This window comes from Sus scrofa, chromosome 11, assembly GCF_000003025.6.
Source record: "Sus scrofa isolate TJ Tabasco breed Duroc chromosome 11, Sscrofa11.1, whole genome shotgun sequence".
NCBI classification, from domain to species: Eukaryota; Metazoa; Chordata; class Mammalia; order Artiodactyla; family Suidae; genus Sus; species Sus scrofa.
The window spans coordinates 23,784,030-23,796,890 of NC_010453.5; the positions used below are offsets into that span (position 1 = coordinate 23,784,030).

The 12,861-nt window shown below is 47.2% G+C and overlaps 1 protein-coding gene across 14 annotated transcripts in view; it reads left to right on the forward strand.

Moving 5' to 3' along the window:
- Nucleotides 1–12,861, forward strand: part of ENOX1 (ecto-NOX disulfide-thiol exchanger 1) — a 660,000-nt gene that overhangs the window by 549,266 nt on the left and 97,873 nt on the right. For all 14 annotated transcript variants that reach the window (XM_021065349.1, XM_021065348.1, XM_021065354.1 and 11 more), the window contains one exon: nt 287–471. In XM_021065349.1, coding sequence (XP_020921008.1) covers nt 287–471 — 185 coding nt within the window. The remainder of the gene's footprint in view (nt 1–286; nt 472–12,861) is intronic.

Here is a 12,861-nt window from a genome sequence, read left to right on the forward strand (position 1 = left end):
TCCTGCCGTAAGCGCGATGGGATCCGTGGTATTGCTGAAGCCCCAGGATGCAGGTTCGATCCCCAGCCCAGCACAGTGGGTCAAAGGATCTGGCATTGCCGAAGCTGCAGCTTACGTCAGAATTGCAGCTGGGATCTGATCCCTGGCTTGGGAACTCCATATGCCACAGGGCAGCCAGGGAAAAAAAAAAAAAAAATGGGGGGTAAGAGGCTCTCTTCCCGACTGAAGCTCCCCTCCATCTGAGCAAGAAGGTCACTCACTTCAACTCGTTCTGTTTGCCCTGCAGCCCTGGCCGCCCAGGCCTACGCCCTTAAAGAGGAAAATGACAGCCTCCGGTGGCAGCTGGATGCCTACAGGAATGAGGTGGAGCTGCTGAAGCAGGAGAAAGAGCAGCTGTTTCGAACAGAAGACAACCTCACCAAGGACCAGCAGCTCCAGTTCCTGCAGCAGACCATGCAAGGCATGCAACAGGTAGGGGCCCAGGTCCCCAGGTCCCTTCCTTTGTCTGCAAGGCAAAGGGGCCACATGCTCAGTGGCTGTGAAATGGCAGCCTTTTGCTGGGAAAGGTGGAGGAGAGAAAAAGGACCCAGAAAAGCTGAGCCGCGAGGTCAGGAAAGTGCTGATGACTGTGCAAGGGGGGATCTGGAGAGAAGCCAAGCTAAAGAAATCGGTTGTGGGGTGACAGCCTCGAGGTGAGAAATGAAGGAAGAGATCACGGAGACTGAGATCTCTACCCGTGAAATTTAGCCTCGCGACAAAGGGCCAGAAGACCCTGGCCAGTGGTGACGCCAGTGTTGTACGATCTTAGAACGTCTCAGTTGAAAGCAGGCAAACTGGTTTTACAAAAGCAAATCGTGGCAGGTTGGTTTGTTTTCGAGATGGGTGAACACGTAAGCTATGTTATTTCCACATCTGGCTGATAACTTCGGATGCAGACAGGTTCAGCGAACACACGCCATCTTTAAGAAATGTTTGTTGATAAGCGTTCTTCTTGTGGCTCAGCAGTTAATGAACCCAACTAGCATCCATAAGGACGCGGGTTCGATCTATGGTCCCGCTCAGTGCCTTAAGGATTGGCGTTGCCTCAAACTGTGGCATAGGCTGGCAGATGTAGCTCCGATTCAACTCCTAGCCTGGGAACTTCCATATGCCACAGATACAGCCCTAAAGAGAAAAAAGAAAAGAAAAGAAAAAAGAAAAAAGAGGGAGTTCCTGTTGAGGTGCATTAGAAACAAATCCAACTTGTATCCATGAGAATGCAGGTTCGATCCCTGGCCTCGCTCAGTGGGTTGGGGATCCAGCATTGCCATGAGCTGTGGTGTAGCTCACAGATACAGCTTGGATCCCGAGTTGCTGTGGCGGCAGTGTAGGCTGGCAGCTGTAGCTCCGATTCACCACCCCCTAGCCTGGGAACTTCCATATGCAGTGGGTGTGGCCTTTAAAAAAAAAAAAAAAGAAGAAGAAGAAAGAATGTTTGTTGATAGGGTGGAGGGAGCACTGGGATTCGGGGGCTAGGCAACTTGAGAAACAGGCCAGCATCTGTGCTTTTGTTAGCAGACAGGCTTCAACTGGCACAGTCAGGTTAAAGATGTGTCTTTGCAGCTGTTGTAGGAAAGAGACAGAGGCTCTTGGGAGAAGAAACATGGACTGTTCAGGAAACGAGCGCTTGGGGGCGGGGAAAACCTGAGCCTGGCTGTGATCGCATCAGAGATTCAGAGCTGGGTTTCCATCTGAAAACATCAGTTAATACATGATACATGTAAGGTGTTTGGGCCTTTGAGTTATCTTGGAATAACATGGTCTCAATTACCACACATGGGTATTTTTATTCTCCTCGGAATATATAAATCTAACCACACTTAGGGGAAAAAAAAAAAAAAGGATTGTTTTTCTTTAAATAAGAGCAGTATAAGCAGAGCGATGGAAAATCACATGGTGAGGAGGATTTTTTTTTTTTTTTGTCTTTTTTGGGGTTTTTTTTGTCTTTTTTGTTTTCTCTAGGGCCGTACCCGCGGCATATGGAGGTTCCCAGGCTAGGGGTCCAATCGGAGCTCTAGCCTCTGGCCTACACCACAGCCACAGCAATGCAGGATCCGAGCTGCATCTGCAACCTACACCACAGTTCACACGGCAACCCCAGATCCTTAACCCACTGAGCGAGGCCAGGGATGGAACCCACAACCTCACGGTTCCTAGTGGGATCCGCCAACCCCTGAGCCACGTTGGGAACTCCACAGAGGATATTTTTTTTCAAATTCCCCCACCTGTATGGACTGTTCTCTAAGACCAGGAGCCTGAATTGCCAACCAAAGTGTCTAGTCACTAATGATGGGGCATGATGACGTGCAAAAATGGAGTGTGTACATGTATGTGTAACTGGTCACCATGCTTACAGTAGACCAAAAAAAAAATCGTATTGGGGAAATAACTATTAAAAAATAATAATAACAAAGTGTCTTGATGATGAGATAGCTGTGGCAGAAACCAAGCAGGGTAAAAAATAGTTGAGAGGAAGCGATACAAGGAAGAAGCATAGTCGGGATGTAAATAAGGTTACAACCGAGTCACAGAAGCTGTCTTGAGCATCTGCCGTGTGAAAGCAGTCTTGGTGTCCGGATTCGTTTGTGTTCTCAGGGAGTGTTGGACACATCAGCGGGAATCAGAGGTCAGGGTCAGCCAGGAAAACGTCATGACAGACGGTGCCCAGCCCCCCACACTCGGCAGTCGGTGTAACAGCTGCCTCTCGAGGCTCCTGGGGTTGTCCATCTGCCCCAGCCTTGGGTGTGTGGCGCCCCTGCCGGGAGGAGAGCCCTTTCCCCAAGGACCGTGACACCAGACCCAGCCCGCAGCCCATCTCCCACCTCATGCCACGGGACCCTTTGCTCCTCCAAGAAAGATGACCTGCTTGAAAAGTTGCTAAAACCTTTAAGGCAGTTGTCGATGCAAATCTGGAAGAAGCCAGGGGGGCGAGGGGGAGCTAGCCAGTCGGGGAGAAGCACGCAGGGCTGTCCACCTGCCCTGGTCCACCCTGGAGCAGCCCTGTGGATCCCCACCGAGCAACAGCTCCCCGGAAGGAGCTTTGCCATTGCTGCAGCTTCTCAGATGTGTGCAGAATCTCCTTGCCAGGAGGAAATGTACTTTAGCATGTCGATTTTGTTTGGGGTTGGTTTTGGTCGGGGGGTTGGCGGGGGGCAGTGTGTTTTGGCTTGTTCTGGTTTGGTTTAAACCTCAGAATGTATTGTCTCTCAGGTCTGGACCTAGAAGTGCAAGGTCAGGACATTGGTGGAGGGGGGGTGCCTCGAGGGGCGGTGAAGGGGACTCTCTTTGTTCCATGGCTCCTCCCAGCTTGCCCTGGGGTGCTGGCAGTCTTTGTCCTTGCTTGGCTTGTAGGCATGTCACCCTGCTTTCCGCCTTCATCTTCACGTGGCCTTGTCCTTGCACGTGTCCTCTGTCCCAATGTATACTTTTTTTTTTTGCCTTTTTGCCTTTTCTAGGGCCGCTTCCCACGGCATATGGAGGTTCCCAGGCTAGGGGCTAATCAGAGCTGTAGCCACTGGCCTACACCACAGCCACAGCAACGTGGGATCCGAGCCGCCTCTGCGACCTACACCGCAGCTCACGGCAATGCCAGATCCTTAACCCACGGAGCGAGGCCAGGGACCGAACCCGCAATCTCGTGGTTCCTAGTCGGATGCGTGAACCACTGCGCAACAATGGAAACTCCCCAATGTCCACTTTTAATGTCACAATTTATGTAGGGTTAAGGGGCCCACGCTTCTCCAATGTGACCTCCTCTTAACTAATAACTAATGCATGGACTAATGCAGTGACACTGTTTCCAAATAAGCTCACATGCTGAGGTGCAGGGTTGAGGAGGTTACCATACAAATTACAGAGGACACAACTTGGTCAACAACAGACGCAGAGTAGACAGTCAAAGTATCTTTTTAAAAAAACTTTTATGGGAGTATAATTGAGTTCCAATGTTGTGTTAGAGTAAGATGTACGAAAAGTGGTCAGTTCTACACATACACAGATCTGTTCTTTTTCAGATTCTCTTCCCATGGAGGTTACTGAAGAATATTGAGTAGAGTTCCCTGTGCTGTATAGTCAGTAGGTCCTTGTTATCTATTTTATCTATAATATTGTGTATATGATAATCACAACCTCCTAATTTATTCCCCCCCATTTCCCCATGAGTTTGATTTTGAAATCTTTGAGTTCGTTTGTTTGGTAAGTCTTTTGTATCATGTTTATTAGATTCCACATGTAAGTAATGGTAATTGGCTTTCTCTGACTTCACTTAGTATGATAATCTCTGGGTCCATCCATGTTGCTGAAGATGGCATTATTTATTCTTTTTTATGACTGAGTAATATTCCATTGTCTACATGTACCACATCTTCTTTATCCATTCTTCTGTCGGTGGACACTTAGGTTCTCCCATGTCTTGGCTATTGTAAATCATCAAAATATCTTTTGTTGAATGGAGGAAAAAATGGACGAAGGCATAGAGGCCAGAACTAACCTGGTGCCTGTGGGGGAGCTCTGGGTTGTTTGGGATTCTTGGATCGGAATAAGCAAGGCAGGGTGTGGGGAGAGCTGGCACCCTAGGGTTCATGTACCACCTCCTTAGCATGTGGGAAACACTGCCTTGGTGGCAGCGGTTCTGATTTTCATTTTTACTGGTAAATGGATGCGTGACAATCACTGTGGCGACATATCTTGAATGTAGTTTTGAAATACGTATGCCCCGCCCATGGCATGCAAAAGTTCCTGGGCCAGGGAACAAACCCACACCACCGCAGTGACCCAAGCCACTGCAGGGACAACATCAGATCCTCAACCATGAAGCCACCAGGGAGCTTGAAAAGATACATGCTTTTTAGAGTCCTCTTTCTACCTTAACCGCTTTGAATAAATTCCCACAACTTGCTTCTTTGAACCCCACCACAGAGAATTCTCCTGGCTTGAAAGCTCACTCTCAGCCTGCCCGCCATTCTCTTGATAAATCAGAAAATCATGATCTCTCGGGCAGGTCAACAGACAGAGGAGGGGGCTGGCCTTCCACTGTCATTGTTTCTGCAACTCATCTTCAGGGAATTATTTCTGTAGCAAACGAAAGAAAAGAAAAGAGTTGGAACAGCCTGAGGACTAGCGTACAGTTTTTAGAATTGCCTTCAAGTTTGGCCAGAAAATCTCCAACCTTTCTTTTCATCCCTTAAGGATATGTTCAGCGATTCATGTGGTTTCTCTGGAGTTTGTGGAGCAAACATTATGGGCAGGCTTCTGAAAATCAAAGACCCCAGGGTGACTTTGGTAGTTTCTCAGTCTCCCCCTGCCTAGCATGTGAATCACAATTTCATATTAGAGGTTCCACGTGCAAGGAAATAAGAGCTTGTATCCATGGTAACACAGTAGCCTTTACCTGATCTGAAATTAACCTGTGTTGGACATAGGGAGGGCAAGTTCATGGGCTTTCATTCGTATCTTCAGGTATCCCAGGGAAGAATATACATATTCAAAATTCTTCTTTATCTTCAGATTACTAATCTGAATTGTTTTCTTGGGCTTATCAAGGTAAAATATACACCCAACAAAAATGTTCTTTTGAGAATATGAACTTGGGCAAATTCCTACACTCCTATAGCTGCCCCACCATAATCAATAGATAAAATAATTCCATCACACACCCGCAAAATTCCCATGTGCCCCTGTTAATATATCCCACTCCTAGCAACCACTGATTTTTTTCCTACGCTCATGCTTTTGCCTTTTTGAGAAAGTCATGTAAGTGAAGTCTGGCTTCTGTCACTCAGCAAAGTGGATTTGAGAATTAACCGTGGCACCCTATGTGACTGTTGTCCATTCTTTTTATGCCAGATGGTATTTCATTGTAAGGAAGAGCCATAATTGATTTATCTAGTCACTAGTTAATGGACATTTGGGTGGTTTCCTGTTTGGGAGCCATATGAATAAATCTGCTGTAAACATTCACTTATAGGCGTTTTGTTTGGACGTGATTTTTCATTTCACTTTCCTGTTTTCATTTCATTAAGTAGGAGTAGCGTTTCACCAGGAGTCGGGTTTCCTGAGTCTTGTGGCAAGTGTGTCTGACCTTTTAAGAAACCACCCAACCATTTTCCAGAGCGTCTGTACATGATGTATTCCTGCAGGATTCCATGAGAATTCTGGTTCTGTGTCCTTATCAGGCAGCTCTTGGAATGACCAGTTGATCTGGTTTGGTCTTGTCTTTTTTAGGCCCTATAATAAGTGTAGAATGGTAGCTCATTATAGGTTTAACCACACCTACCTTTAAATAGGATTTGAATTTTCATTTACAAGGACAAGTGAGGATGTCCTATTTCTAAAAAACCAACATAAAAATCAGAATTCTTTTGGAAGCCATGTGTAAATCGTATTGATAGGACTGATAAATATTTAGATAACAACAGGAGACCATTATAAGCTGCTGGTCATAAAACCATGAATGACTAATGACGGTTGGGTCAGAGGATGCCTCATAAATACTTTCAGCCGATGCTCTTTCATGCTGTTAGCAAATGTCATCTGAAGACCAGCTGTTTTAGGCCAGTCAACTCTTGGCTCACACAGAGCGCTCCAGCATTCTCGGCTTGACATTAGCAAAGACCAGGGCTAGTCAGCCGTCTTGACAACTTACAGCAAGGCAAGAACAGGGAAGGAGTTCCCATCGTGGCGCAGTGGTTAACGAATCTGACTAGGAACCATGAGGTTGCAGGGTCGATCCCTGGCCTTGCTCAGTGGGTTAAGGATCTGGTGTTGCCGTGAGCTGTGGTGTAGGTCGCAGATGCGGCTTGGATCCCACGTTGCTGTGCCCTGTGGCTGCAGCTCCGATTCGACCCCTAGCCTGGGAACCTCCATATGCCACGGGAGTGGCTCTAGAAAAGGTAAAAAGACCGAAAAAAAAAAAAAAACAGAGAAAATTTGGGGGAAAGGGGGATTATTATGATCAACATCATTTTAGAAATTAAGTAACAAGTGTTTTTTTCCCTTATGCTCTAAAAACATATGTAGAATTCTCTGTAATACTCGTGAATTACAAAACCTAACCTAGACTGAACTTACAGCAGAGGACAGAGACATACAATAATAGTGCTTTCCTAAAATACAAGTAACCCCAGCTAGTTTGGCCTGACATTGGGCAAGAGTTGGCCTTTGGGATATATATTAAGAAATAAATGGAAGTGTGTTGAAATTAGAACATAGTGAGTTCGTCTGACCACCCAAGCCAAGTTAAGCCCTTCTGAAACCTTCCTTAAACTCTTCAGTTGCTTAATAAGTACCTTTTTTAGAGAGTAGAAAGTGCGTGTTCACTTCCCCTCCCAGATTCATGTTAATGAAGTCCGATGTGTACACGTCAAAGTTGGAATAATTATTATGGCAGCAGGAGTCGTGTTGAGGGTTGCAGGGATGGTGGCTGTGGTGGTGGATGTGGCAGGTGTGGTGAAGGTGGCCATGGTGGCTGGAGTGATGAAGGGGTGGCTCTAGTGGGGTGACTTTGGTGGGGATGGTGGCCTTAGTGGGGATGGTGGCTGTGATGGGGAGGGTGACTTTGATGGTGATAGTGGCTTTCTGGGGATGGTGGCTTTGGTGGTCATGGTGGCAGTGGTGGGGATGGTGGCTTTGATGGTGATAGTGGCCTTTGTGGGAATGGTGGCCTTTGTGGGGATGGTAGCTGTGATGGGGATGATGGCTTTGGTGGTGACAGTGGCTGTGATGGGGATGGTGGCTTTGGTGGGGATGGTGGCTGGGGTGGGGGATGGTGGTGGCTGGGGTGGGGATGGTGACTTTGGTAGTGACAGTGGCTGTGACGAGGATGGTAGTGTTTGATCATTAGAAAATTTTAGGGTAAGATGGGTAAAATCAACTTACCCAGGACAACACATGATCATTCCTTTTTAATTTCTGAAAAAAGGCATGTCCCTTTAAAATTGTGAAAATCCTAGCAAGGCCAGCAGCCCTCCACTTCCAGTGGCCCTCACTGGCGGTGCCGTGCGGGACTTGGGTGAGGTGTTGCAGGCAGAGAATGCAGACGGATGCAGCAGGAGGAGTCTCTGTTCCCTTGATAATCTTTCCCTTACCTCCTGTTTTTATTTTCTTTCCAAAATGCCCAGCAGTCAGATAAGGGGCCCATGAGGCTGATGCTTATTATCGTTTTTCTCATATTAGCTGTTTAAACTTTATCTTTGATCCTTTCCACTGAAGTTCCTATTTGGTGATCATGTTATTTTATTTGCAAATGTTATTTTTGTTCTTTGATGATTATCTTTTCACGCAGCCTTATTTTTTGGTTGCAAGGATCTTAGCAGATCTTTTCGAGAATACTAATTAGAATTTTTAAAAACTCTTTTGGTTCCAGAATGATTTCTGTTTATTCCAGCACTAGCTGTTTGGTTCCTGAGTCTCTGTCTGTCTCTTCCGTCCTCCAGGCTCCTTCTTGCTTGAGGTGATGCTTCACCTGTTTATATTGGGGCCGAAGGGCTGGGTCACCTTTCAGGGACGCTGTGTGGTTTGCTGATGGCTGAATCCCAGGCTCCCCCACAGTTAAGCCTTTCTCCTGTCCAGTGGCTGCCTGACTGTCAGGCTTCATTTTAAGGACAGCTGGAGATCCCACAAACGCCAGAGTCTGTCACACACTAAGAACTCCCTGCAACTCCCTTCCTATTTGCTCTGCTCTTTTAAGTTTATTCATTGACAGACATTTTAATTGTGGAGGAAGGAAAAAGAAAATGCAAACACACGTGGGCTGGGTCTGATGTTTTGAACAAGAACCTGATTGAGGGGCTTTGAGCTTCAACCCAGACCTTAAATGAGTCCTCGGTTTAGCGCGGTGTCCGGGGAGGGAGAGGAAAGAGTATTATGTGTTGTTCTGACTTTCCAGAAACGAGGAGAGAGAGAACAGTGAGCACATTTTCCAGATGTCTAAGAGGCAGGAACAGAGGAACTTAAGGCAGGGTATTTGGGGATAAAGATAGATGCTTCAGGATGAGGAGGCAGATATGCAAATGGGGGGGGGAAGGAAGGCAGTCTGAGAAAGCTGATAGGAAGAGGCTATAATATGTGATATGTAACAACCATAGAAAAATTTGATGTTTCAGTTGGTTCTTTAAAACCATGACTGATGGGGGAGTTCCCGTCGTGGCGCAGCAGAAACGAATCCGACTAAGAACCATGAGGTTGCGGGTTCGATCCCTAGCCTCGCTCAATGGGTTAAGGATCTGGCGTTGTGGTGTAGATTGCAGATGTGGCTCAGGTCCTGCATTGCTGTGGCTCTGGCGGAGGCTGGCAGCTGCAGCTCCGATTGGACCCCCCAGCCTGGGGACCTCCATATGCCGCGGGGACAGTCCTGAAAAGACAAAAAGACAAAAAAAAAAAAAAATGACAGATGGGGAGTTCCCACTGTGGTGAAATGGGATCGGTAGCATCTCGGGAGCACTAGGATGCAGGTTCGATTCCTGGCCCGGCAGAGTAGGTTAAGGATTGGGCATTGCTGTAGTTGTGGGCTTGGGTTGCACCTAAGGGCCGGATCTGATCCCTGGTCTGAGAACTCTGTATGCCGGGGGTGGGGCCAAAAATGAAAATATGTATTTCATATATATATATATATATATATATATACATACACACACACACACACACATATATGGGTGGATGATAGACTTATCCTCATGAATGAAAATACAAATACGGTTTAATGGTGACTTTTTCTCGTTTGTGTTTGGGAGATTTTTTTTCTGAAAGAGAGAAGGAAGCAGGGAACTGAGGCAAAGGGAGCATGCGGAAGGCAAGCCTAGGCATCGACGGCAACGGACTGCAAAGAGTAGAGTGGAAGAGTAGACACTGCTGGGGACAGGATGGGGCGGGGTGGGGGGTGAGAAGGATGTGGCAGTGGACTAGGCAGTGGGGCAGGGGGAAGGACAGCTTCTCCAGAGTTACATACGGGGTTGGGAGGGGTGTGTCATGACACCAACATAAACGTAGGAGAAGCAGACACAGCGAGAGGTTTGCTCTAAAGGAAGAAATTCAACATTGATATAATGGTAAATAAAATTTTAAGAGCTTTTGTGGCATTCCCTTCATGGTACGGCAGAAACGAATCTGATGAGGAACCATGAGGTTGCGGGTTCCATCCCTGGCCTCGCTCAGTGGGTTAAGGTGTTGCTGTGAGCTATGGTGTAGGTCGCAGACATGGCTCGGATCTGGTATTACTGTGGCTGTGGTGTAGGCTGCCAGCTACAGCTCCGATTAGACCCCTAGCCTGGGATCCTCCATGTGCCACAGGTGTGGCCCTAAAAAAGACAAAAGACAAAAAAAATTTTTTAAGAGCTTTCATGAACTATTAAGTGAACTTAGATGTAGGGTGTAAAAAACTAATGGGGTTAGTCTGGAATTGAAGTTGCAGTATATTATGAGGCTCTTCCTCCTTAGTAGGGTTCAGGAACCCCCCAAATTGTTCTTTTGGAAAGAATTAGCACACGCATGATGATCTGGTTGTTTGCTCATTCAGGAAAAACTCTGGAACAACCTTATCATACTGTCTCTACTATATGAAAATATACATCCTTGCAGAAGATAATTCAGTACCTCTGGACAGGGCAAGAAAATGGCATTATTATAGGGTAGAGAAAGAGGCTTTTTTTTTTTTTTAGACTTTCATGTTAAAGTCCTAAAACCTTTAGTCTTAAAAAGTTTAAAAATATTTGTATGTATAAATAGTCATCCATACAAAAATCTAGATTTTTTACAAACTATAGCTACAGAGACACAACCCATGTTTATCTTACTCTACTTCAACTACTCAGGTAAAGCTTCTTTCTTTCTGAATAGAAAACAACTCACAAGACATTTCTCACATTCGTATTAAAAGTCTTTGACATTTTGCTAGAATCAGAAAAATCATGAAAGACATACATTTCTCAGATGCGGCTTTAAAATGGTTCCAGGGAGTTCCCTGGTGATCTAGTAGTTAGGACTCTGCTTTCACCATTGCAGCCCGGGTTCAATCCCTGATCTGGGGACTTAGCTCCCACATCAAGTCACTACACACCACAGCATAGGTAGGTGGATGGATGAGTGGATGGACGGACAGGTGCATGGATGGGTGGATGGATGGGAAGGTGGGTGGATGGATGGATAGAAAGGTGAATGGGTGAGTGGATGGATGGACAGATGCATGGATGGATGGGTAGGTGGTGGATGGATGGATGGATGGGTAGGTGGGTAGATGGGTGGGTGGGTGGATGGATGGATGGGTGGATAGATAGATGGATAGGTGGGTGGTTGGATGGATGGGTGGATAGATAGATGGATAGATGGGTTGGCTAGTTTGTTCCAGGACAGGACATGAAGGTTCACAACAGCTGCTGAATTTGGAATCCTCCACAGTCATTCTTGCTTTTCGTTTAACTACCCCGGAGTTTGTCATGTCATTTCCTCCCCATTCTTCAGCCAGTACCTTAGGATGGTGGGTTATAATAGCAGCCTGTGTGATGGTGATGATAATTCTCATTTATAACTCAGTGCCCCTTCCCTTTGGCTGCTAAGCGTCAGTTGTCGGGTTCCAGCTGGCAGCATGTGCATTTTCTAACATTTGCAGATTACACTCCCTGGCACTTGTGAGGAAGGGCTGTACCCGCCGCAGGGTGAGACTCTTGAAGGGATGGTTGGGTACATTCGGAACCAGAAATAGCAACCAGTGCTCCAGTTCTTGGCCCACGGCTGCACATTACAAAGTCCCCCCGTTTGAAATGATCGCACCTGACATCTGCTTAAGGGGCTGGGAGTTTTTAAGGCATGTTCCAGAGTTCCCCTTGTGGCTCGGCAGGTTAAGAACCCAACATGGTGTCTGTGAGGATGTGGGTTCAATCCTTGGCCTCATTCAGTGGATTAAGGATCGGTGTTGGCACCAGCCGCAGTGTAGGTCACAGAGGCAGATCTGGCATTTCTGTGACTATGGCGTAGGCTGGCAGTTGCAGCTCCAATTCATCCCCTAGCCTGGGAACTTCCATATGCCATGTGTGTGGACCTAAAAAGGGAAAGGGAAAAAAAAAAGCATGTTTCCATTTGACCGTGGACCCGACATAAAAGGACCAAAAGTTGCGTGAAGAGGAAAATTCCCCGAGTTTTTAGCAGTTTCAGACAAGGGCAGGCTCTGGAGCATCTTGCCATTTCCACTGGACAGAGCCCTTCAGGTAAGGAGGGAAGATAAGCTGCCTTCATGGACATAAGGAGCACGGAGCTCCCGCACCAGAGGGTGGAAACACCCCACCAGAAGGGGTGTCCAGCTTGGCCGCCTTCTGGACAACTTCGCGCACGTCAGCCAGGCTGAGCCTCAGCTTCTATATCTGGAGAAAGGGTCCTCCCCACCTTGGGGTTTGTTGCCTTCCAGTGAGGTTTCCCCTATGAACGTGTTTGGAAAAGATGCCCTCTACAAAGGCAACTGCGATGCCACCTTCCCAGAAGCAACACAGAAGCTCATGGAGGGGAGAAGACTCAGGACTCACTGAGTAAGTCTGGACAAATCCAGATCTGAGGTTCCTGATCCAGGGGTGACCTGTGCTGTTGCTCCTACACCCCTTACAGCCAGAGGACCCGTTCCCCACAGGTAACCCAGCAAAACACCTTCTTCTCGTGAGTCTCCTCAGCTCTCAGATCTCAGGAGCATGTGCTCATCCTGGTTTCTCAGGGGACAAACTGAGGCATGGAGATGGCAAGGGACTCGCCCAGGGTCCAGCACGTCCACAGCAGAGTCAGAAGCCCAGCCCAGGCCTGCCTGACCACAGCCCTGTAACCCTCTGTCGCCCCCGAGGACCCAGTAGG